Raw genomic sequence first — 25,170 nt, 5'->3', positions numbered from 1 at the left:
CAACTCAGCAAGAGAAACTTTACCTTGCTCGAAACCAACTTCACATTGCCTGATGCCAGTGCTACGGCAGTGTCAGCCATCACTTCTGCTTTTATGGATCCCAAACCACCAGTGGCACTAGTTTTAATGAAACTGTCCAGTACAACATCCAACAGATCAGTAATCTAGCAGAGAAAAGAGACAGTTATACAAGTCAGACTCACCAATAATTTATTTGAACTGTCTGCTTTTAAATACACTTTTTCACAAAAGTATTAACTCTCTCATGAAATGCAGCAACAGGCCATCACAAATATTACAATTCTCAATGTTACTTTTATGAATTTTGCAAATCTAAACAGGTATGGCAAAAGACAAACTCACTTTGAAAGAGGCTGACAAGAGAAGGCTTGGGAAATCATGTTGAACACAATACTTTTTTTAATAACTGAACTTTGTTAAAAGTTATATAATAATTAAACGTTGTTTGTTTACTGCCTAGAAGGCAAAAAGATGCAATAATAATCAGTATGATTTAGTACAAATGATTGCAACGAAATGTCCTTCAGCTGTACCAGCCCCGATGTATGCATGCATGTCATATGCAGAGCAAGGAGTCATGAGGGTTTGATATCTTCTTTTCAAACATTGATATGATTCCTAGAGTTGAATGGCACTGTATTAAAAAGTTCAAATTCTGAGTTACATTTTCATTGTCTTTCCAGTGAGGGTTTTCTCGGTTGGTGGCATGTATGAACTGAGCTAACCAGCTGGATGTGGAGGACGTTTTTTGTGTGTATGTGGATTGAATAGGCGTGTGAGTATTGGTTGTGGTTCACTGTGTGAGCGGCACATTGGCGGACATGAAGGGCATGTGTGTCGGAGCTGGCTCGAAAAGACCTAAAATAGTAATTCCCTGGTCTTTGTTCTCCCTTATCTGAGGACGTTCAGATGATAGGCAGACCAAGGAATGTGGTAAAAGAGCAGGGAATGCAAGAGTGGGAGGCATCACGAGGAACATGGCGGCCGCTAGCTAGATGGCCGCGGCAGCGACCACCTCAATGACTAACGGAATCGGGAGTTGAGGCTTCGGATATTTTGTTTGTTTTGCCTGTGTTTTTAACCTGAACGCTTGAGGGGCCATGCGAGAGGCCGCGAAGAACTGTTTCGGAGCCGGTGATCTGCCGGCGTTCTCCAGCGGATGTGAACGCGAGTCTGTTGACTGGAGGTGGGAGGAGGCTGCACGGCTGCGGAGGCGCCGCGACGCTGCCTGCTTCTGGTCTCGTCCTTCGATCGGCATGGTGCACACAGAGCCTTTACTTGGAGATACTGAGGCGGCTATGTTTGAGATAAGTAGGCTGCCAAGCTTTCCACTGTATAGGGCTGTGGGGAGGCTTAATGGAAGCGAATTAACCCAGGGACGGTCTAGATCTCCAGTAGAGCTTCCGAGAGCTCGATTTTCTCTTGCACCCGGTTGGGAGGTTTGCAGTTTACTCCCCACGCTGTGTGGAGGTGGGGGCTAAGAGGATAGAGGAGCCAGGCGTGGCAGAGAAGACAGAGAAAGAGAAGGTAAAAACAGGTCTCTCCCACCCCGTGCCCCTAAAGGCAAATCGTTACACCTTAAGAGCCAGGGCAGCTCACTCATTGCGGAATTCAGACATTATTTTGCTGATAGTGACTCCTAGGAAATCTCCTCCTATTTTGGTGACAGGGGATAGGGGTCTACAGAGGAGACAAGGTGTAGTTAAAGGGGAGGCGGAGGTGGATGTGGATGTGGAAGCAGGATTAAAGGCAAGAGAGGCCCCAAAAAGTAGACGGAGAAGCAGAGGGAAAATAACTGTCTTCAAAAACAACATAACCCCCTCTCTAAAAACCTACCAGAGAGTCATGTCTTCTACAACAAGTCTCGGTTGGTGGCATGTATGAGCTGAGCTAACCAGCTGGATGTGGAGGACGTTTTTTGTGTGTATGTGGCTTGAATAGGGGTGTGAGTTTTGGGTGTGGTTCACTTTGTGAGAGGCACATTGGCGGACATGAAGGGCATGTGTGTTGGAGCTGGCTGGAAAAGACCTAAAATAGTAATTCCCTGGTCTTTGTTCACCCTTATCTGAGGACGATCAGATGATAGGCAGACCAAGGAATATGGTAAAAGAGCAGGGTATGTGCCAAGGTTGGTGAATGAAACAGTAACACGACTCTGGTGTGTGTTGGTTCCTGAATTAACCACTATGGTCGCTTGTTGGTGCTCATATGCCCTTCCAATCTCCCAAACTGGGTTCGCCAAAAATCAACATTGGCCCTTGTGAAATGATATCTGCAGCATGGCAAAAAAAACGAGTTGCCCGTCATACTTCTGGTTATCTATTTAAAATGCACACCGGATACCACTAACAGATCCACTTTATTTCTGTAAATGTGTTAAATGTCCTGAAAGACATGTTAAGGGGTATATCTCTGCCCTATGATTATGCCCAGGCAGTGATACACATGGGCAAATATGGTGGTTTAATTAATGGAGTGACATTCTTGCATTGGTTCATATCAAGGTGTTTGTTAGCAGCCCTCTTGACCAAATTATCTTTTCTCACTTACATGGAAGATTGACTGCAATTCAGAATATAAATAAAAAATTGTTCTGGGTACTGGAACAAGAAATTTCAAGGGATGGGTGTTGGACTTGCGCTACAAATTGTTTCAAAGCACAATTATTCAGGGCTCTTAATACACTGAGTTGATGAAGGCTTAGGGAGTAATGCCTAGTACCATCATGAGAGGACTTGAATTTCAATTTCGAAAGAGGAAGCAATGGCTAGAACCTCTCCTGATCATATATAGTGCAAACATCATACTTCATCTTTCTTAGGCCTCCTCCATGTGGGCTAATCTCATCTAACCTAGAAATATAAATGTCAAAGGACTGTACTCAGAAGGGCTATGGGTTTGTGAAATTCTATAAAACTCCAAGCAATTAGGCATGTGCTTTACTAAGTTAAGCATGAATAATTAAGGAGCCAGTTCACTTGTTATTCCAAATAAAGAAGGTCCCACCCTAATAACGTAGTTATAAAATTGCAGAATTTCAGAAAAAGAATCCTTATTTATTTAAAATAGTTTGGACGAAGGACCTAGGAATAATTAACAATACCGTGCATTTAAGAACCAAGAAATCATATGGAATATAACTGATTGCATATTGATTAAGATTGCTGAGATATAATCTCTTTTTTCTGGATCTATTAAATCTAAGAATTCTAAGAGTGCAGAAACATAGGAAATATATTGAGTGTGCAGAAAACAGAACTCACTGGTAATTAACAAAATGTAGAATTTGCAACATTTTAAACTGCTAAAAATGATTTGCTTTCATAAATCAAATAAAAGATATATTATAAGTAAAAGAACTGACATTGAAAAAACCTTAATCCCAGTAACTAAATGTGCTAACAGACTCTGAATGAACAGAGTTAAGTGAGGAGATCATGTGAAAGAGTTAAGTGAAAAATGTGGCCAACTTAACTTAAAACATAGTGGATGCTGAAGTAGAATGCACCAGAAAAACCATAAATTTGAAAAGTGTCACACTTCAAAAGAAACAGTAAACATCCAAGATCTCAAAATGTGCTCCATGTAGCAAGAATATTATTAACAAATTCCACCCATATCAACAACTTTTTGCCAAACTGGGTGGAATTTGTTAAGAATATTCTTGCTACGTGGAGCTCATGTTGGGATCTTCGATGTATATTGTTTCTTTTGAAGAGCAATACTTTTCAAATTAATAGAACAGATTTTTTAAAGGTTTCTGGTGTATTCCACTTCAGCATGCAATACGCTTTAAATTGTGCTGGTCATTTTATTTTACTGAAGTCTTTTACTTAATCTCTTCTCCTAAATCTGTTTAGTCAGAGTCTTTGTTACCACATTTAGTTACTGGGATTAAGGTTTTTACAATTTCAGCTTGCATGCACACAAGTTTGAGGATGACTCATGTTGACAAGAGTGTTTATTTTTATAGTTACCCCTAACGAAGGGCATGTTTTGCCCGAAATGCTTTGGGTAGTGATGCACAAGTTACTACTTGTGTAACAATATATCTGTAAGAGACATTAGTTAGTGATAGATTCCTTACCTTAGAATATCCCCAGGCGTCAGACTGGATCCGGAAATTTTTGCGTAGCAGTACCCTTGCACGTCGGTAGGCGTCGTCTACGGCTCTGCGTCCGTCGTCGGCGCCGTGATGACGTCGTCGGAGTACTTAGACTCCGCCTCCGCGTGCTGACGTCAGTTCTTAGCCACAGTTTTTCCGCGCCAGAAGCGCTGAGCCGTGTTAAAAACCAATACTGGTGCCATTGAAACTAGGGCCCTGAAAGGGGATGACCTTAACCTAGATATCGGTTCGCAGAACGGGGAGGATGGGTGGGTCGGTAAGGAATCTATCACTAACTAATGTCTTTTACAGATATATCGTTACACAAGTAGTAACTTGTGCATCTGAAAGAGACACGTTAGTGATAGATTCCTTACCTTAGAATAGATACCCCAGCAATACCAACCCCGGTGGTGAGTCTGCGAACCAATAATCACACCAGAAAGTCCTGGAGGACGGAACGGCCAAAGTAGCCATCCCTCCGGACTTGGCTGTCCAGGCAGTAGTGTCTTGCAAACGTGTGCAGCGAGGCCCACGTAGCTGCCTGGCAAATGTCCTGCAAGGGCACTCCCCGGCCTAGGGCAGTAGTTGTCGCTGTGGCTCGGGTGGAGTGAGCCCGCAATCCAACAGGGGGCTCCTTTCTAGCCAAGGAGTAGCATGCCTGGATACACAAGATGATCCATCGGGAGATGGTCCTCTTATGTACCGCCTTCCCCTTCTTAGCGCCCACGTAGCCAACAAATAGTTGATCATCCACCCGGAACTAGCGTGTGCGATCCAAGTAGAATGAGAGCGCACGTTTTGGGTCCTGACGGTGGAGCCGCTCTTTCTCTTTAGAGGGGTGCGGTGGCGGAAAGAAGGTTGGCAAAGTGATGGACTGCCCGATGTGGAAGGCTGTGACAACCTTGGGCAGGAAAGATGGCTTAGTACGCAACACAACCTTGTCCGGATGGACAGAAAGGAAAGGAGGAGTACAAGAGAGGGCCTGGAGCTCACTCACTCTCCTGGCAGAGGTGATGGCAACCAGGAAAGCAGTCTTCAGTGTAAGAAGGCGGAGAGGACAGTTGTGAAGTGGCTCAAAGGGAGCGCACATCAGAAATGTAAGTACAAGGTTCAAGTCCCACTGCGGCATCACAAACGGAACAGGTGGAAATGTGTGAGTGATGCCTTTTAGGAATAGATTTACAATAGGGGACTTGAACAAAGATGGTTGATCAGGCAGCCTTAAGAAGCCTGAAAGGGCAGAAAGATAGCCCTTGATAGTGCCCAGAGCAGAGCCCTGCTGGGCAAGAGAAAGAAGGAAGAGGAGAACCTCAGAAAGAGGGGCAGAGAGAGGATCCACAGCCTTTGCTGTGCACCATGCCACAAATCTGTTCCACCTGCAGGCGTATACTGACTTTGTGGAGGGACGCCTGGCTGCCAGAATGATGTTACAGACTTCAGGAGGCAAGTCAAATGGCCTCAACTGTCGCCGCTCAATCTCCAAGCATGGAGGTGGAGACTGGACAGGTTCGGGTGGAGGACCGTCCCCTGCTGCTGCGACAGAAGGTCCTCCTGAAGAGGCAGACGAACCGGGGGATCGACTGACATACTAAGTAGCTCTGGATACCAGTACCTTCGTGCCCAGTCCGGAGCCACAAGGATGACTTGGGCCCGGTAGCGCTTGATCTTCTTCAGCACTCTGGGCAGAAGTGGTATAGGCGGAAAGGCGTACAACAGACTGCAACTTCACTAGTGACGAAAAGCGTCTCAGAGCGAGTGCCGCCTTGGAAATTCCAACGCGCAGAACTGATGACATTGCGCGTTCTCTTCGGTGACGAATAGATCTAACCAAGGCTCTCCCCACTGCAGAAAGAGACCATGCGCCACGTCAGAGTTCAGACGCCATTCGTGATCCATCATGCACCGGCGGCTGAGTTCGTCCGCCCTGGCGTTCAGAGAACCTGCCAGGTGTTGAACCACCAGGGTAACGCCCTGATGTTCCAGCCATTGCCAGAGGCGCAGAGCCTCCTGGCATAGGGTCCACGACCCCACCCGCCCTGTTTGTTGCAGTACCACATGGCGGTGGTGTTGTCCGTGAACACCTGCACTACACTCCCTCGGACAGAGGGGAGGAATGCCTTCAGTGCTAGACTAATCGCCCGCACCTCCAAAAGGTTGATATGGAGCCGGGACTCCGCCGGAGACCAGAGGCCTCTGATCTCCGCCTCTCCCATGTGGCCTCCCCAGCCCTGGAGGGACGCGTCCGTCACGACTACGTGCTCCAGTTGGGGAAGGGAGAGGGATCTGCCGCAGACCCAATCGCGGTCCGTGAGCCACCACTGCAGCTGTCTAGCAGTGCCCTGCGAGATCAGGACGTGGTCAGATAGGTTGCCCTGATGCTGGGCCCACTGAAACTTCAGGTCCCACTGCATAGCCCGCATCCGCCATCTGGCGTGATGCACCAGTAGGATGCAGGAGGCCATCAGCCCCAGAAGCTGCAGCGTCAACCTGACCGAGACCCGGGATAACGGCTGAAAGATTGGAATCAGAGCCTGAATATCCCGGACCCGCTGTTCGGGTGGGTAAACCAGAAACTGCACCGAGTCCAGAACCGCTCCGATGAAGAGGAGCTTCTGAGAGGGGCACAGGTGTGACTTCGGCACATTGATGGAGAACCACAGCTGGTGCAGGAGGTCTGCCGTCGTCTGGAGGTGGCTGACGACTGTCTGAGGCGAGACCGCCTTCAACAACCAGTCGTCGAGGTAGGGGAAGACAAACCCCTAACCTGCGCAGATGAGCTGTGACCACCGCCATCACCTTTGTGAACACCCATGGGGCGCTGGTAAGGCCGAAGGGGAGCACGGTGAACTGAAAGTGCTTGTGGCCTACCGTGAACCGCAGGTAGCGCCGGTGGGCTGGCAGGACGGGGACATGGAAATAAGCGTCCTGCAAGTCCAACGCTACCATCCAGTCTCCTGGGTCCAGGGCAGCTAGGACCTGAGCCAGTGTCAGCATTTTGAACTTCTCCTTCCGGAGGAAGCCGTTGACGTTCCTTAGGTCCAAGATAGGGCGTAGGCCCCCTTTGCCCTTCTTGGGTACTAGAAAGTCGTGGGAGTAGCAACCACATCCAACTTCTGGCCCACGAACGCGCTCGATGGCCCCCTTGGCCAAGTGGGCGTAACATCCTCCTGCAGAAGTCGCAAATGATCCCCGATAAACAGTGGTTCTGGGGTGGCATGGCTGGAAGAGTCGCCTCGAAGGGGAGGGAGTAGCCCCGTCAGACGATCTGCAGCACCCACCTGTCCGACGTGACAGTGCGCCAGTGGGAGTGGTGATGGCGAACCATGCCACCCACTGGCGTCACATGGGCCTGAAAGCACGGACTAGGAGGGTTTTGAGGCGGGGGAAGGTGTGGACTGACCTCGCCGTTGTCCCCGACTGCCGCTACGGCGGTTTCCACGGCCGCCACCGCGTTGGCTATTACCCTGCGGAGCGTGGCTGGCAGCACGTGTGGGTGCACCCCTTCCGTGGCCACGAAAGGAGTGAAAGGCAGCCGATTGCTGGTGTGGGGCCGAAAGGCCCAAGGACTTGGCCATAGCCCTGGAGTCCTAAAACGCTCAAGCGCATGGTCTGCCTTTTCGCCAAACTATGCGAAGGCCATTGAACGGCATGTCCATAAGTCTGTTCCTCACATCGGCCGAGAAGTTGGCTGACCTCAACCAGGCGTGGCGTTTCACCGCCACAGTCGTTACCATCGCTCTACCCAGTGAGTCGGTGGCATCCAGTCCACACCGGATAGAATATCTGGCTGCATCCCGACCTTCCACAAGGGCTTGGCCGAGTTTGGCCCGTACTTCCAACGGACACTCTGGCAGCACTTCCGCAACTGTATCCCACAGAGAGTGGGTGTAGCGGCCCAAGAGGCATGCGGTGTTGGAAGACCACAGTCCCAGACTAAGGGATGAGAAGATCTTTTTGCCATACTGCTCATACCTCTTGGATTCCCTGTCCGGCGGAGCAGACGGGAATGCGGTTTGGGAATTGGAGGCCTGTTTGACCAGGCTCTCAGGGGTGGGGTGGGTGGCCAGAAAACATGGGTCACCCGGTGGCGTCTGGCCACGTTCCTATCTACCGGCGAACCCGTAGTGGGCTTGGACCGAGTGCCCAAAAGAACGTCAGTTAAGGCCTCGTTAAACGGCAGCAGAGGCTCGGCTGAGCATGACTGCGGCTTAAGGACCTCAGTGAGGAGGTTAGTCCTCACGGCCGCGACGGGGAGCTCAAGGCCCAAGGCCTTGGCTGCCCTCATCAACACCACACTGTAGGGTGCCCCCTCCTCTCTAGCCACGCTAGGAGGGGAGACCAGGCCAGTGTCAGGTGAAGTGTCTAACCCACTGGCTTCCCCAAGTTCACCTGCCCAGTTCTTGTAAGACTGGCACTCACGTGTCAGAGGGTCCTCAGACCCCTCCCAATCCTCCTCATCACCCATCACCTGGTACTCAGGATCAGTAAAGGATGGGGCCGGTTCATGGAAAGTGAACTCACCAATTGGCGTCTGAATCGGTGCTGTTCCGGCGCCGGAACCGGGTTGAGGGAGGTGACACCTGTGGGGTCGGCGCCAGGGAGGTAGTTAAATCCACCGGCTACGACCCGGAACAGGATCCAGTGGGGCCCTGCGGCGCCGGGCCCGAAGGCGGCGTCGGGGCCGAAGCCCCCGACCCGCTAGGACCCCCAGACGGGGCCGCTGGGCCCGAAGGCGCTGCGGAACCCGTCGGGGGAGAGAGGGACCTCATGGCCATGAGGAACCGCTCGATCTCCTCTGGCGTCGCGTTAGGCCCAGGGACCGGAGGGTATGAAGCCAGACGCGACGCCCGCGACTCCGACGGAGCCGCGTGGGCGGTGCCACCTGAACCCCCGGCCGCGTCGCGCGAGCGTCAGGGGGAGTCGGAAGAGCGATGACGTCTCTTCGACTTCTCATGCTTACCTGACGACTGAGGAGTGATGTCGACTCCGGGAGCTATGATGGCTGCGCTCCCGCAACCGGTCCCTCGACCTCCGTCCGGACCGGGACCTCTCTCGGCGCGGGGCCGACTGCCGGAGTTCGAGTCGCTTACGGGGTCGCTTACGGGACCGCTCCCGTCTAGCTTTCTAAGTAAGGGGCCGGCAGTCGAGGCAGGCCTTGTCGTCGTGGTAGACGCCGAGACAGTGGAGACACCGACGGTGAGGATCCGTGACCGACATCAGTCGATCGCAATCTTCACAGGGTTTGAAACCAGGCATTTCTCTATCGGCACCGATCAGAGTCGAAGACTCGAAAAGGATGATCAAAAGGATCAAAAAGAGTTAGTCAAAAAGTGACTTAGGTACCACTTTTTCCGGATCTGCGCTGCTGGCGCGGAAAAAAGAAGAACTGACGTCAGCACGCGGAGGCGGCGTCCAAGTACTCAGACGACGTCATCACGGCGCCCACGACGCCGACGACGGACGCGGAGCCGCAGCCGAAGCCTACCGACGCGCAAGGGTATTGCTACTCAAAAATTTCCAGAACCAGTCTGACGGCTGGGGATATTCTAAGGTAAGGAATCTATCACTAACGTGTCTCTTTCAGATTTTAATGTCTATCCACGGAGAATTGTGAACCACCTTTTGCTGTTGGATGGATCCTGCGGGCGTCTAATTGAATTTGTGATTGGAAAAGTGTAGATTAATTGCATGAATACAGTGGATAAAAATTATGGAAGTTTTAAAAGATGGTAAAGACTGGCTAGCCTGTTGAGGTTACAGCTTCTTTTTAAACCATACAATAATTAACATGAAGTTTGAGGTTGCAAGTTCTAGAAATCAATTAGAAGGTGTTGGACCATGTTGTGCCTATAATTTTATTAAACCATTAGTAACTATGTTCTTCATCACATCAAGATTTAATGTGCTTTTATGTTTTGTTTATATGGCAATATTGTGATGGTTTTTATTAACATAAAACAATAACGTTTGATTTGATTACTGGACAGCCTTCTGATTGTCCTGTTTTACCCAACCCCTGTGGCAGGACAATCTGGAGTTAGCACTGAATGGTACCAGGGTTAATCACAGGAATGACTATTGCGTAGTCTCTTTGGCCCTGGGCAATGATACGCTGCTGCAAAAAATCCAGACACATGCCCTGGTGTTTACTAACTGCACATAAAGTTTTAAATAGTTCATCATACATGTGCTCCAGATTTCACCTATACGCACCAATAATATTTGAGATTTCTAAAGACAGTATTTTTGAAAGCTAAACCAAAATAGTCCCTGGAGCTTTTACTGTTATGAAATATCAATTAGGAAAATGTTTAAATATTTTTATCAATCTCTATAACACCTGTGTGTTGTATCTGGATAACTATCATTATTGCTTTTCAGTTTACCAAAAGCTTACTTCAGAGACCATAGAAATAGGACAACATTTGCCGCGAGCGCCCGGCACAAGTCATCCAGCTTTAGAGTCAGTGCAATAAGCCTAATGTACCGAGAAACGGCAGTATTGTGATAGGTGCTTCTTCATTCTCCATACACCTTAATGTATCATCATTGCTTTTATTTGAATAACCAATAGATATACTGATATTTAATCAGGTTTTCTCGAAAACCCCTTTAAAATTTTTCCTTTTTGAAGCAGTTCTCAAATATTTTCAATGATTGGCTAGCACTTCCTCTCTCACCCTCTATGTTGCGCACCAAGAAGCACTCAATCTCAGGATGAACATCTTTCATCATATAACAGCATAAACAGATATTCTGTTTCAAATTTCAGTGGCTCTTTATCATAGATTCCATCTCAAAATTCTTGCAGACTCATGTCTCGCTGTCACATCATATAGTGAAGATAAGCCCAATCGTTAAATGGTTTTATGCCATTTTGCTGGATTGTCTTTCCATTTCGTCAGTCATCGCCTCTCTCTGTAAACCTTCCAGCTATCAAGTTATCTTACCTTTGGCTTCATGACCCCTCTAGGAAGCTACGGCTCGTTCAGGTGTGTTACACAACATGCTACTGTAAAGGAATCCAAGGTAATATGGGACTGCTTAAGCGGTGTCGTCAAGCATGTCCTTTTGTGGAGACCAGATTAAAGGCAAAGACTGCCATTTTTCCTATTAGTCTCCAAAGCATTCTGATGACCAGAAAAAGTTGAAAGCTATTAGAAGATGCTGGTGAGGGTATCCTTAAACATTTATAAATCCTGTAGTTTTCCAAGAGGCTAGTAGCCTGACCCTAAACTCATGTATTACTGTTACACTAGGAACAGTTCGTAACTCTTTATTTTTCCGCTCAAACGCCAATCAGGGCATCTTTTCTTGAAAACAGAACATAACTTACAGGTTCGCTAAAGTGCTTCAGAAAGTGAATTTTAATTAGTACACTTAATATCCTACAGAGATGTTTTAGAGGGCCAGAATCTTGGAGAGGTGAAAGAAGCCCGTTGTCACTAAATAAGAGCAAAGAATTGTGAGAATATTACCAAGTTTATGGTCTCCGATCATTTATACACCTTGGAGGCTGTTGGCCAGAGCTCCCTTCAAAGAGGAAACCTAGGTTAAGTAATTTTTTCAGCCATAAGACTCTTTAAGAGGCACCTTAAAGTTATATTTACATCCCCGTAAATTAGTAGGGGCTTTATTTAATGGGGGTGAATAGCATTACGTCTGCTTCATGTACTTAACAATAATATGAATTGATGGGCATTACAACTTAAAATTAGGTTTCAGCAAGATATATAAATATTTACATACCGAATGATTTAACATTTTTATAGATCATGCAAATACCTAGAAGATGTCCTGACACTTAACACAGCTGAACACTTTAGCAAGCCGATGAGGAGAGATTGCCACTAGTTTGTGAAGAGCAAAGTCTTTAGGCATTTGCAGAACATCTTTAATTGACAAGACGCTCTAGGATAGGGAGAGAGCGGACACCCATGTTGAGTGGCTAAAACTGAGAAATCTCACCCTCCCAACGGAACAAGCAGATGCTTCGGAACAGCTAACAGCAGGCATTGCTGGATCTCAGATGTCAAGGAGAATAATGAAAACATTTGCACCTTAAATAGATGCCCAGAGAGTAGTAAGCTTTGAATCCCCATGCCCTTAAAAAGGAAGCTCTTGGAGATGGGCAACCAGAGTAGCATTTTCAAACATGCCGATACAGAAGCAGTACACAGGGCACCAAGGATCAACTTAGCAACAACATTGTGACTTCATTTTAGTCTTGAGAGTAACTAAAGGGGTGAACAAGAAATAATGCTTTCCAGTAATCCAGGCGATTTACGATCGATACATAAATCACTAAGCGATATGGTTGATAAGGTAAAGAAGGAAGAATCTTGGCAACAAATGGTGCAAACAAAAAAAACACTCCTTTCTGTCCACCATGGGAGGAATCCAAGGTAATATGGGACTGCTTAAGCGGTGGGAGGGAGCGACAGTGGATAGCAAAAAGACCAGCTTGAAAACTTTGGGGTCAATTTTGCCTAAAATGATGATACCAGTGTTGTCAGCATTCAATTTCAGGACTTCTTCCTAATCCAGGCATCCACACAAAGTACACAATTTTGAAAGGGAGCATTGTAGTTCTGCATCTTATCATCAAAAGAGACAAGAATTAGTCAGCGTAGCTTTTTAAGTTGAGACATGCCAAACAAGCCAGTTAAATAAGAAGATAAACATATAGATGAACAACGGTTTGGCTAAAGAAGGATAGCTAGCTAGATAGATGAAAATAGATCGATGTTAAGCATGCTTGGGTGCATTTCTCACGTAAAAGAACAAATTACATACCTTTAGTAATGCTCTTTCAGGTGGATACACCATCTAACTACCAATTCCTCGCCTTAGAAAAATCCCCAGGTGCAAGACTTTTCCCTAAGCGGCCCTCTAGCGCATTACTAGGTGTCGCTGTGCGCCTCTGCGTTGACTACACACTGTGGTGGGGGGGGGGGTTAAAGCTGCTAATAAGTGCTGCCCATGCGTGCTGACGTTAGTTTCTTGTCTTTTTCCTTTTACACACCCTCAGGCGCGGACAATGGACGGGTGCTGGTACCAGTGGGCTGAATACTAACATGAGACAACATTCTAAATGTTTAATGTTTAAGAGAGGCAAATGTACGGAATGAGGGGCTAGGGGAGGTCGGGCGGTGAGAAGTAGTATCCACCAGAAAGAGTGCTAGTGAAGGTAAGTACCTTCTAAAGGATACTTCTAATTGTAGATTCCTCACCTTAGAATAGATACCAAAGCCTACCCATATTAAGTCCGAAAAGTCCAGTAGGGCCAAAAGGGCGAAATGCCTTTCTTGCGGGACCTGGTTGTCAAGACAGTAATGCTTTGTTAACGTGCACACTGAATCCCACGTCGCAGCTGTCCTGTAGTTCCTATAAACCTATACAGGATCTGCGCATTTAGACAACGTATACAGTAGGATTAGAGTCAGACTGATTCTGGACACCCCTCCCGAATATGTCCGCCTGTATACCAGCTAGCTCACAGCACCACTAGAAACTCCTCTTACCAACGATGAATAGTTCTTGGTAACTATCGAACTTGACAACCCTGATCCCTCAGGATTGGGGAAATAGCGTACTAGTTTTCGCTCAGTCACTTGTGCTTCCTTCATTTCAGAGAAATACACAGAATAAACGGTGGGGACGTTTTTCAACAAGTATTTATTGAACCAGCATAACTCTAGCGCAAAATAGGTGTGCTGAAACAACCATTAGACAGTAACAGATATAAATGTTTATAAGCACCAACAGAGTAAAAGGAGGTAGATTTCTACCATCACGTTAAAACAATGAATACAGGCAAGTATATAAAATACATGACAGTAAAGTGTGTACTCCTACAATGCAGCCCTAACTAGATGTACTTAAGTGTACCTAGCATGTGTATGGGTGTAAAAACCAAGAATCCCTTTAGGATAAAGTCAACCCTATTACCTGAAGTGAGAGACTGTGGGACCCTGTCTTGGTCTCGAGATGATACAAAGGGGGATGATGGAGGGAGCGCTTGAGCAAATCAAACACTCACCCCCAGTCAAGTGATCTGGGTTTAATCCATCACCATTCTTTAGCTCACTCAGCTACCCCAGTTCAGACATGGCCATATGCAAATCAGTCTGACCCTGTGCCTCATGGGAGAAGTCCAGCCCGAACTGCCAAGCCATGTCTTCCCTGGACTGGAAACAAGCATCCTGGGACCGGTTTCGGATTCATAATCCTCATCAGCCAGGCTATCTTGAATCCAGTGGCCAAGTGAGCAAGGGACTCACGTCTGAGCATACCCTACCAAATTAGGGCGAACAAAGCGATACAAAAGGGGATGATGGACGGAGCGCTTGAGCAAATCTAACACTCACCCCCAGTCAAGTGATCTGGGTTTAATCCATCACCATTTTTAGCTCACTCAGCCACCCCAGTTCAGACATGGCCATATGCAAATCAGTCTGACCCTGTGCCTCATGGGAACAGTCCAGCCGAACTGCCAAGCCAAGTCTTCCCTGGACCGGAAACAAGCATCCTGGGACCGGTTTCGGATTCATAATCCTCATCAGCCAGGCTATCTTGAATCCAGTGGCCAAGTGAGCATGGGACTCACGTCTGAGCATACCCTGCCAAATTAGGGCGAACAAATAGATACAAAAGGGGATGATGGACGGAGCGCTTGAGCAAATCAAACACTCACCCCCAGTCAAGTGATCTGGGTTTAATCCATCACCATTCTTTAGCTCACTCAGCCACCCAAGTTCAGACATGGCCATATGCAAATCAGTCTGACCCTGTGCCTCATGGGAACAGTCCAGCCCGAACTGCCAAGCCATGTCTTCCCTGGACCGGAAACAAGCATCCTGGGACCGGTTTCGGAAGTTGTTTCCGGTCCAGGGAAGGCATGGCTTGGCAGTTCGGGCTGGACTGTTCCCATGAGGCACAGGGTCAGATTGATTTGCATATGGCCATGTCTGAACTGGGGTGGCAGAGTGGGCTAAAGAACGGTGATGGATTAAACCCAGATCTGTTGACTGGTTCAGATGCTCCGTCCATCACCACCCCCTTTTGTACCACCTTGGTCTCGCGCTGGACACCCCACGAGGGATGTCAGACCACTGTGAGCTGGAGGGTCTGCGTGCAGGAACCTCAGCATCTTACGTCAGCGTGTCAGCATGGAAGTCCTTTTCTCCTCTGACTCTCTCGGCAAGATATGGTGTATATATACCCAAAGTGGTACCCCCTGGGTATATACCTTGCTGTGTCATGTCGGATTAGGATGACGGAAGGAATGACCCTTATGCATAGTTATTATGCAGGAGATGGTAGGCCTGCTGTTCTGCTGTGATTCCAAAAATCCTCATGCATAATGAACAAGGCTTAAGCTTTTCGGAGAAAACCTCATGTCATCTTTGGACATTACCGTAACTAGGTAAAAGGTCAGTACTAAGAACCGTTATGCAGTGTAATGGTAGGGGAGACTATAGTTATAAGTTTGGTGACTACCGGAGCCTATATTAGGGGAACCTATATGGAACATAACACAGCCTTGCAGATAGCAAGGACAGCGACACAAAGTGTCAGCGCTGTCATAGCAGCCTTAGTCCTGGTGGAGTGGGCCATCAGCCCTGATCGCTAATGTTTGCCCAGTGCAGTTTTATTGCAGAGGACTTTCCAAATCCACCAAGTCCTTATCTGTACAGCCTTCCCTTTTTTCACCCAAGAGGGCCCCAGAAAAAGATAATCATCCACCAAATAGTCCTTGGTTTCTATCTATGAAAAGGCTAAAGCTCCCTTGGATCCTAATCCTTTGAAGGATGAGATGGAGCAAAGAATGCTGGCAGAGTGATGGACTGCCTAACATGAAATGGAATAACAACATTTGGCAACAATGCCACTTTAGTTCTCAGCACTAATTTCAGAGAAAGGTGGTGTAGGGCGGCTGTACTGAAAGGGCCCGACATTCACTCTTGTAATCAACTGATGTAATTGCAATGAAGAAGACAGTCTTTAAGGTGAGGAGATGAAGATAACTGCTATGCATCAGCTCAATGGGCGTACTAATTAGAAACATCAAAACCAGGTGGAGAGGTGTGGCTCACTGGTTAGAGGCGGCAGACCCGAGTGCAGAGAACGGCCCGGGACCAGGGTTCGATTCCCGACGCGGCAGGGTCTTGGACCAGGATCAGCGGACTGATAATTCTCGCATCGGTGCCCACTCCGACCAGGGAGCACACTCGGCAACTCTGGGCATTAGCTTGCCTCATCTCTACAACGGCCCCCCACAGACGCCAGGGATGCCTGGTTTCACCCTGGAGATACCCAAAAGAGACCATCTCACAGGGAAAACCAGGACGGGTTCCCCAGCGGTCTACAGCGCCGGGACACTCGGGTAGAGTAACTGTGCGCTATACAAGTATCCCACATTTACATTTACATTTACAGGTTGAGGTTCCACTGTGGCATCTCAAAAGGTTTGAAAGGGAACACCTGTCAAACATTTAATAAATAACAGTAGGTGATTTAAATAAGGAAGGTTGGTCTGGCAAATGCTGTAAGGCCAAAAGGTCTGAAAAACACCTTTAATAGTGTCCACCGCAAAAGCTTGCTGGGCCAAATAAAAAACAAGCAGGATGTAAGACAGCTTTACACATAAGGGGTTGTTCTTATGACTGCTACACCAGGACACAACTTTGTCCCATTGCTCGGTAAAAATGTATTTCATGGAAGGATGTCAGGTGGCAAGAATGACATTCATCACTTCTTCGGGCAGCAGATCAAATGCAGTCAGTAGCTGCCACTCAGTATGCACATGTGGAGGTGTAGTTTGCCAAGTGGTAGCTTGATCGGAGGATAGATGCTCATGCCCAGGTGTGGGTCACACTCTCCTGGACCAATCTGGAGCCACTAGAAAGACTCGGGCCCAATTGGTCTTGCTCTTCTTCAGAACTAAAATCAGAAGATGCTTGAGAATGAAGACAAACATGAGTCCCGTGTTCCATTCCAACCAGAACTTGTCTCCTAATGAGTTTTCTTGTGGAAACTCTAGCCAGGGCTATCTCTACTGTTGGAAGATGCCCTGTGCCACCTCAGGATGTAGATACCAATTATGATCTGCCAGATGCAGCCTGCTCTGCATTCGAATTGGCATTCAGGGACCCTGCCGTGTGGTTCAAGATCAAGAAATGCCTTGACACGCCAATCATCTCCAGGGGTGCTGAACCACCTGATACAGGACACATGAACCCATTCCACCGTGCTTTTTACAGTACCACATGGCTGTGTAGTTACCGAGGAGAACATGCACCAGCCTCCCCTTAATAGATGGCAGGAAGGCCTCCAGAGTCAGAAGAATGTCCCGCAACACCAGCAGACTGACCCCTCTGCCAGAGACAAGAGTCCTGAGGATATTATGTGGGTCACAGGAGCACTGCTTGGAGAAACATTTTTCCAGATCTAGTCTGGGTCCTGGTGAGTATTCTAAGGTGCGGCATCGGTGGTTACAAGTATACATTAGAATATGGCAATATAATACACATCTCGTAGAAAACGTTGAAATATAAAGAATTTCATGGTTCCCTGTGAAATATGGGTTTATTCGTCATAATGAAAACACCCAAACAACTGTGCAGAGCATCACCACTGCCAGGGCTATAAGGATTATGGGGCATGGACGACCATAAAATGATGTGGCACAATCTCTGGCAGTACTTGTATCCATTTAAACTAGAAACAACATTCTCTGTGAAATCCGCAAATTAAGTGGCAATTGCAGTACCTTTAGCAACAATTTATTCGTAAAGATTCTAATTTCAATCAGTGCCCACTGCTAGTCGTACTTTGCAGAAAGCAGCCTTTTCAACATCAACTTAACAAAATAAACATGTTATAGAAAAAACAGAAAATTGATAACATTTACTACATGGTCTAATATTGAATTGTGGAGTTCTAGTGACATATACAAATCACATGGGCTTCAGCCTTCTGGTGTACAATGTCACCAGAACTCCTCATTGGAAATACTGCACCATATTACACGGTTACCAGTTATGTATTCTGTATACATATATAAAAATACCATTATACATTAGAGTACCTGTCCAAGACTTCCCCATATCTTCGCCTGAATGGATGGATACATCTGTTTCTCATTTATTGTCATAGTGATTAGCTTGTCGAGGATAGCACTAACTCGCTGTCGTTTGGCTTCATCAGTGAGTTTACAGAAACGGACAAGATTCAACAACCAGGGTGTCATATACTCGAGACAGAGGTGCTTCAGTTCAATACCTGCAATTTACACACTTAGTTAGTACTGAAAAGGGGTAAATAAAAACTGGAATTAAAAATACTGCTATGGAATACCAGTCTCAGGCACTTCAATGCAACAAACCCAGCATCATAAGTATTTTAGCATGTATTCTTTAGAATATGTCAGTGCATGCTTGCACATCAGCAAAGTAAGGTTAGGCAAGGCCCTCAGAGTAAATCTAGTACCAGCGAGCTCTCACTACCTGGGTAATGGGTGCTAATTAGAAAGTACAGGCCAAATTGAAAGCATTTCAAAGGAACAAAAAATCTAATATTCCCCAAGCCTTTATATTTATTTCCTGTAAAAAAAATTTTTTTTAAAGCTTTTAATTACATTGCACAGAGGGAAATTATTATGTGCAAGAAGCAGACACACAGAAATAAAGTTTGCACTGGGCCCTCGATCACATACAAAACAAAACTATTTCAAAATGCATTGTGACCATGCCATATACTGGTATTTTCCACTTTGGTTGAGTTACACACACACACTTCTTCTGCAATAATATACTGTCAAGCTTCCCACATGCACTGTATTAAAATGAATATGTTACTTACCCTATAAGCATCTATTTGTACTGCATAGTGCTGTAGAAACATATGCTTAGCATTATCCTGCCATCTAGTGTTCGGCTCGGACGATTAAAAGGTGTTTTTCTTTGAAGAAATCTTCGAATCACGAAGTATATAGTGTGTATTTATTGTGCATGTTCCTTGGCTCCTTTGTTAGACTGTGTTTGGCTCATCAGGTTAGCGTTGAAAACGGAGCACTACAGTGACAGAATAGAGAAACATTTGTAGAAGTGCGGGTGTTGAATTTACTGTGCTAAATCTATCAGAAAATACTGCAACAAAAAGCTTTCAAGAATGAGGGTGGGTGCCTATGAATCTACGGCACTACACACTATGAATAGTTGGTTACAGGGTAAGTAACAAATTTCATCCGTAGCATGTATTGGCCGTAGATATGTATGCTTAGCATCGAATGTAAAGCAGTGCTCTCCTTTACGGTGTTTAACATCTGGTTGGAGTACTTTTTAGGGCTCGCGAGGGCCCTTTTGAAGGGGGTTTAAAAATGTACCTGAAAATTGCACATGCTCGTGCGCGTGTTAGGTTTCGCCTGGCAAACAGCTGCGCAGCAGCGTTTCCCGCAGGCGAAATCTTATGTTAACAGTATGTGTGTGTTGTCCCGCCTCTCTGTTCCATTGGCTAGCTCCATAAATGGAGGCTAGCCATTGGAACAGAGATGCGCCACTCATTCCCCGAGCAGATTCCTGGGCGTTCTGGCGATTTTTACTCATCCCGCCCATTTTCGTGCGTCATGCTGCGGTGGGTGGTTGTGTTTTTTTTTCGTATCGGCATGTTGGTTTCATTTCAAACGTGTGCCTTGCAGGGGTGGGCTGCGCGATTTCACTTTCCAAGAGTTGCTAGCAGGTAAGCGGCATATTTTACTCCCGTTCCCGCCCCCCCCTCCTGCTGTCCGTGAGCCCGTTCCCGCCCCCCCTCCTGCTGTCCGTGAGCCCGTTCCCGCCCCCCCTCCCGCTGTCCGTGTGCCCGTCCCCGCCCCCTCCCACTGTCCGTGTGCCCGTCCCCCCTCCCGCTGTCCGTGTGCCCGTCCCCCCTCCCGCTGTCCGTGAGCCCGTCCCCCCCTCCCGCTGTCAATGAGCCCGTCCCCCCTCCCGCTGTCCATGAGCCCGTCACCCCTCCCGCTAAGAATGGACAACCTCACGGTCTCAGAGTACGATTTTTACAATGTGACCCCGTCACCCGGAAACTCTTCTGAGGACATCCCCAACCCGTTTGTGCAGCCGGGCTGGCAGATCACCCTCTGGGCAGTGGCATACTCCATCATCGTCGTGGTTTCCATGGTGGGCAACATCATTGTCATGTGGATCATTTTGGCCCACAAAAGGATGAGGACAGTGACCAACTACTTCCTGCTGAACCTGGCCTTCGCCGAGGCCTCCATGGCCGCCTTCAACACTGTCATCAACTTCACCTATGGCATCCACAACGATTGGTACTACGGTCTCTTCTACTGCAAGTTCCACAACTTTTTCCCCATTTCGGCTGTCTTTGCCAGCATCTCTTCCATGACCGCCATAGCTTTGGACAGGTGAGTGAGCAGCTGTTTTTTTGCACTTCACATTGCAGACTGAACTTCAGGTCTTGGTTCTTTCTATTGTGGTCAGATACAGGAATTTTGGTCCTGAGATATTGCGTGGCTTGTCTCAGATCACACGTTTGATAAAGCGTGGATGCCGAGATTTTAAGCCCATGTCTCCTGGTTCTATAGTCTACACATTAACCCCTATATTTTGAGCAGGACCAATGGAATTGTTTAACAGGGAAAGAACAGTGTGCGGTGGGCTGCCCGAATTAAGTGGCACGAAATGAACAGTATTATTTTGCCATTTTGTCTTGTTAGCACTCGTCCATACCGTCTGAACAAAAGTTTTACCTCAATCAGCGACTGAATTGTGAACAGTGCCCGTCCCCCCTCCCGCTGGCCGTGAGCCCGTCTATCCTCCCGCTGTCTGTGTGCCCGTCCCCCCTTCCACTGGCCGTGAGCCGGTCCCCCCTCCCGCTGGCCGTGAGCCCGTCCCCCCCTTCTAGTTTCAAAATATATATGTTTGTGTCTTTCCTTTAACGACATCTCACAACTTCCACCCCATGTGGCAGTGCGCCTTATTTAAGTTATGGTATGTAAATGGCTCGGGTACAGAGGCGGGCCTGGTTCTTGCGATATAAAACCAAATATAAATCAATAAAGAGCCCCTTAGGTCGCTCCCGTGAGCTGCACTTGCTTTCCTTTGCTGCTCCGAGTGCACTCGGTCGGTCCCTCCACCAGCAGGGAGTGCACTGGAGTCACTGCACGTGCAGCTCTCCCTCGTGTTTGAGGATGCCGAGTCAATGTAAAGTCATCAATTACGTTGCCAGGGAATAAATGCAAGATATTGAAACAACATTAAGCAGCCGGTAAGTGTGAGTCACGAGGCCTCAGTTTGCTGCATAAGTTTTCACCAAAATGTGTCAATGGTCGTCTCATTAGAAGCACTGGCGTTAATGTGTCTATAACGGCTCCGGGTGCAGGGGGTGCTGTGCCCATGTGTGGGTGAACTGGAAATACAAAGGTAGCATCATTGCATCACGAGTGAAGGTGAAGTACCTGACTTGATAAGTGATGCTCGGTCCTGTGCCGGAGGTCACTCACTTCTAGCACTATACTGTCTGACGTTTACCAGCTGTTGCAATGTGCGTAGGGATCTGTAGCCGCATACTGCAGTCACAAGTCAACGACTCACTATTCCCAGAGTCAAAAGTGCGATTGTATAAAAGGTCCGAACTGGCTCAAGGTGTCACACCACTAGTGAGACCACTTGGTCACTGTTACTTTATCAAGTCAGTTAGGCTAGTGCAGGTTCCTGGGTACCAATGCTCATAGAAGGTATTCTGGGAGATGTTTTCGTTTGAGTGGCAGGCCGGATACCAATGGTTTGTTCAGAATAGCCAAGCACTGGAAACATGGCTGTGCTTGCTTCCCTGCCCCCTGGCTGTGCTTGCTTCCCTGCCCCCTGGCTGTGCTTGCTTCCCTGCCCCCTGGCTGTGCTTGCTTCCCTGCCCGTGCTTGCTTCTCTGCCCGTGCTTGCTTCCCTGCCCCCTGGCTGTGCTTGCCCCCCGCCCCCTGGTTCCCCTTCCCCTGGCTGTGCTTGCTCCCCTGCCACCTGGCTGTGCTTGCTTCCCTGCCACCTGGCTGTGCTTGCTTCCCTGCTCCCTCGCTGTGCTTGCTTCCCTGCCCCCTCGCTGTGCTTGCTTCCCTGCCCCCTCGCTATGCTTGCTTCCCTGCCCCCTCGCTGTGCTTGCTCTCCTGAGTGTGTGTGTGGCTTTGGGTGTGTGTGTGTGGCTCTGGGTGGGTGTGTGTGGCTCTGGGTGTGGGGGTGTATGTGGCTCTGGGTGTGGGTGTGTGTGTGTGTGTGTGGCTCTGGGTGTGTGTGTGTGTGTGTGTGGCTCTGGGTGTGTGTGTGTGGCTCTGGGTGTGTGTGTGTGGCTCTGGGTGTGTGTGTGGCTCTGGGTGGGTGTGTGTGTGTGGCTCTGGGTGGGTGTGTGGCTCTGGTTAGGTGTGTGGCTGTGTGTGTGGGTCTGTGTGTGTGTGGGTCTCTGTGTGTGTGGGACTGTGTGTGTGGGTCTGTGTGTGTGGCTCTGTGTGTGTGTGTGTGGCTCTGTGTGTGTGTGGCTCTCTGTGTGTGTGTGGGGGGGGGCTCTGTGTGTGTGGGTCTGTGTGTATGTGTGGGTCTTTGTGTTTTTGTGTGGCATTTGCCAGATATTAAACTATTGGCATTGTAAATGACAATACCATTTATTTATCTGTTTTCGAAACCAACACATAAATACAAATCTTTTCAAAAGGCGAAACCATTGCATTGTAAATGCTTGTTATCTTTTGTGATGGGATTGGCTTTTGCCTGCTTGTGTTTCAGACACCGACCACGCAATAGGCCAAAGGCTGGCGCGTTGCTCCGCCTATGGCCTATTGGTGTCTGTTACCAGCATAGGGTAACATGTAGTTTGCATTATCGTGCGCAGGTCTATTGACTGAGATTGCCGGAGCTCTAACATCGTGGTGCTTGTGCCGGTAACTTTTTTTTAAAAACTCAGTGCTGGCTTTTAAATTTAATTTTGCAAATCTTGCTCACCTTTTACTGATTGTGGTACGAGGCAGTAGCTACCCGCCTATGCTCCCTGGTCCGTCACGGCAAGTGCCGATTGTACGGAGGGCGCGGTCAGCACGCCCTCAATTCCGGCTGGGAGATTATTCCGGGGGAGAGGGGGCTAGTTGTTGAAGCCCTGAGACTACATTAACTACTGTAATGGGCTGGCACGGGGTCTATTGACTGAGACTGCCGGAGATCTAACATTGTGGTGCTTGTGCCGGTAACTTTTTCTCTTAAAAACTCACTGCTGGCTTTTAAATTTAATTTATCAAATCTTCCTCACCTTTTACTGATTGTGGTCCGAGGCAGTAGCTACCCGCCTATGCTCCCTGGTCCGTCAAGGCAAGTGCCGATTGTTCGGAGGGGATGGTGGACGCGGTCAGCACGCCCTCACTTCCGGCTGGGAGATTATTCTGGGGGTGAGCGGGCTAGTTGTTGAAACCCTGAGACCATTTAAAATCATGATGATACCGAGGCGCAGTGGGCGCGCCGGTGGCGCGCCAAAGGCAAGCCCGTCTGCGCCCGTCCACGCCTGGCCCGGGCCTAGGGCCAGAACCTCTGCGCAAAATGGGAACTTAGCGAATAGGAGGGTTTATAGCAGCATAGAATTGAAGGAACTACGGACAAGGCCGGATTGTGAGATACTCAATCCATTGGAAGAAACCAAACACTACCCCAGCTGCTTGCTGTCCCTTAACTACACGCTTTGCGGAACAGCAGCGCGTCAATACCAGCAGCCTGGAGTGCGTTTAGGTGAACAGATAAAGGCAGCTCTGGAGAATGTGAGGTCCCTAGTAAAACATAATACTGAAGTAGCCAACCTGATTGATACACATGACCTAAATCTGTTGTTCATAACGGAGACTTGGGCAGATAAAACCTCAGATATTGATCTGACATTAGCAGTCCTGGAGGGATACTCTATCCTTCGGGCAGATAGAAATGGTAAGCGTGGGGGAGGGCTTGCCATCATCAGTAAAGATGCATTTCAGGTGCGGGGCCTGGAGGCCCGGAGCTCCCCTGAGTGTGAGACTCTACCTTTTAAAATCGGCATCACTAATAACTATACCTTTGATGGCCTTCTGTTGTACAGGCCGCCTAAGGCCAGTACCCCCCTGTCATAACTGTTGGGCCCCGGTCTTGAGTCCAGTCTCTCTGGGGCAGACTCCACTATCTTGGGTGGCTTCAATATCCACCTTGAAAAAGGCTCAGAAAAAAACACAATACTTATTTCAGAGACTATGGCTAGCTGCGGCATGACCCGATTAGTCCAACAAGGAACCCATTCCGCTGGTCACACTTTGGATGGGATCTTCTCCTCTAATCCTAACATCAAAATAGGCAATGTCACTTCAGTCCCCTGGTCTGACCACAAAGTTGTCAATTTCGCCCTAACTATTGACCATGCAAAAACAGCCAGTTTCCAGCAAAGGGGGGTGTGGGGTGTGGGGGGGGGCGGGGGGGGGGGCAATTCTCCTACCTGGAATGGGATAAAATTGATATAGCCAAACTGCACGCACAGCTTGGAGCCACTGTATCAGGTTTAGACCGGGACAGTAATCTAGCCACGGATCAAGTGTATAACTGGATCAAAACCGCGGCTCTTTCAGTCGCACCTATTAAAAAGAAAAACCACAAGAGGAAAAACACCTCTGAGCCTTGGTTCTCAGAGAAATTAAGATTGCAAAAACAGACATGTAGGCGGGCCAAAAGGAGATGGAGGGTTAACTATGAGGATAAGGAGAAAGAAGTTTACTGCAAATCACTAGCTACCTATAAGAAACTGATAGCTGAAGAAAAATCGGCCTTTTTCGTAAAGAAAATCAAGGAGGCCAAAAACTCTAGCAAGGAACTCTTTGCCACTGTTAAAAAACTCACTGAGCCAGCTGCTAAACAGATCGAAGGCAGTTTAGATCTGTGTAACGAATTGGGTTTTTTTTTCACTGACAAAGTGAGACTCATTTACGAATCCTTCTCGACTCCATACTGCGACTCACATGCAATAGGGAATTCTCAGCCTAA

General features: G+C 47.9%; 1 protein-coding gene across 6 annotated transcripts in view; it reads right to left on the bottom strand.

Moving 5' to 3' along the window:
- Nucleotides 1–25,170, bottom strand: part of NF1 (neurofibromin 1) — a 2,008,692-nt gene that overhangs the window by 491,474 nt on the left and 1,492,048 nt on the right. For all 6 annotated transcript variants that reach the window (XM_086954827.1, XM_086954826.1, XM_086954830.1 and 3 more), the window contains 2 exons: nucleotides 18,222–18,415; nucleotides 24–164 (listed from right to left, as the gene is read on the bottom strand). In XM_086954827.1, the coding sequence (XP_086810953.1) occupies nucleotides 24–164; nucleotides 18,222–18,415 (335 nt within the window). The remainder of the gene's footprint in view (nucleotides 1–23; nucleotides 165–18,221; nucleotides 18,416–25,170) is intronic.

The sequence above is a fragment of the Lissotriton vulgaris genome, chromosome 2_1 (assembly GCF_964263255.1).
Source record: "Lissotriton vulgaris chromosome 2_1, aLisVul1.2, whole genome shotgun sequence".
NCBI classification, from domain to species: domain Eukaryota; kingdom Metazoa; phylum Chordata; class Amphibia; order Caudata; family Salamandridae; genus Lissotriton; species Lissotriton vulgaris.
This window is presented reverse-complemented; position numbering and strand designations above follow the sequence as displayed.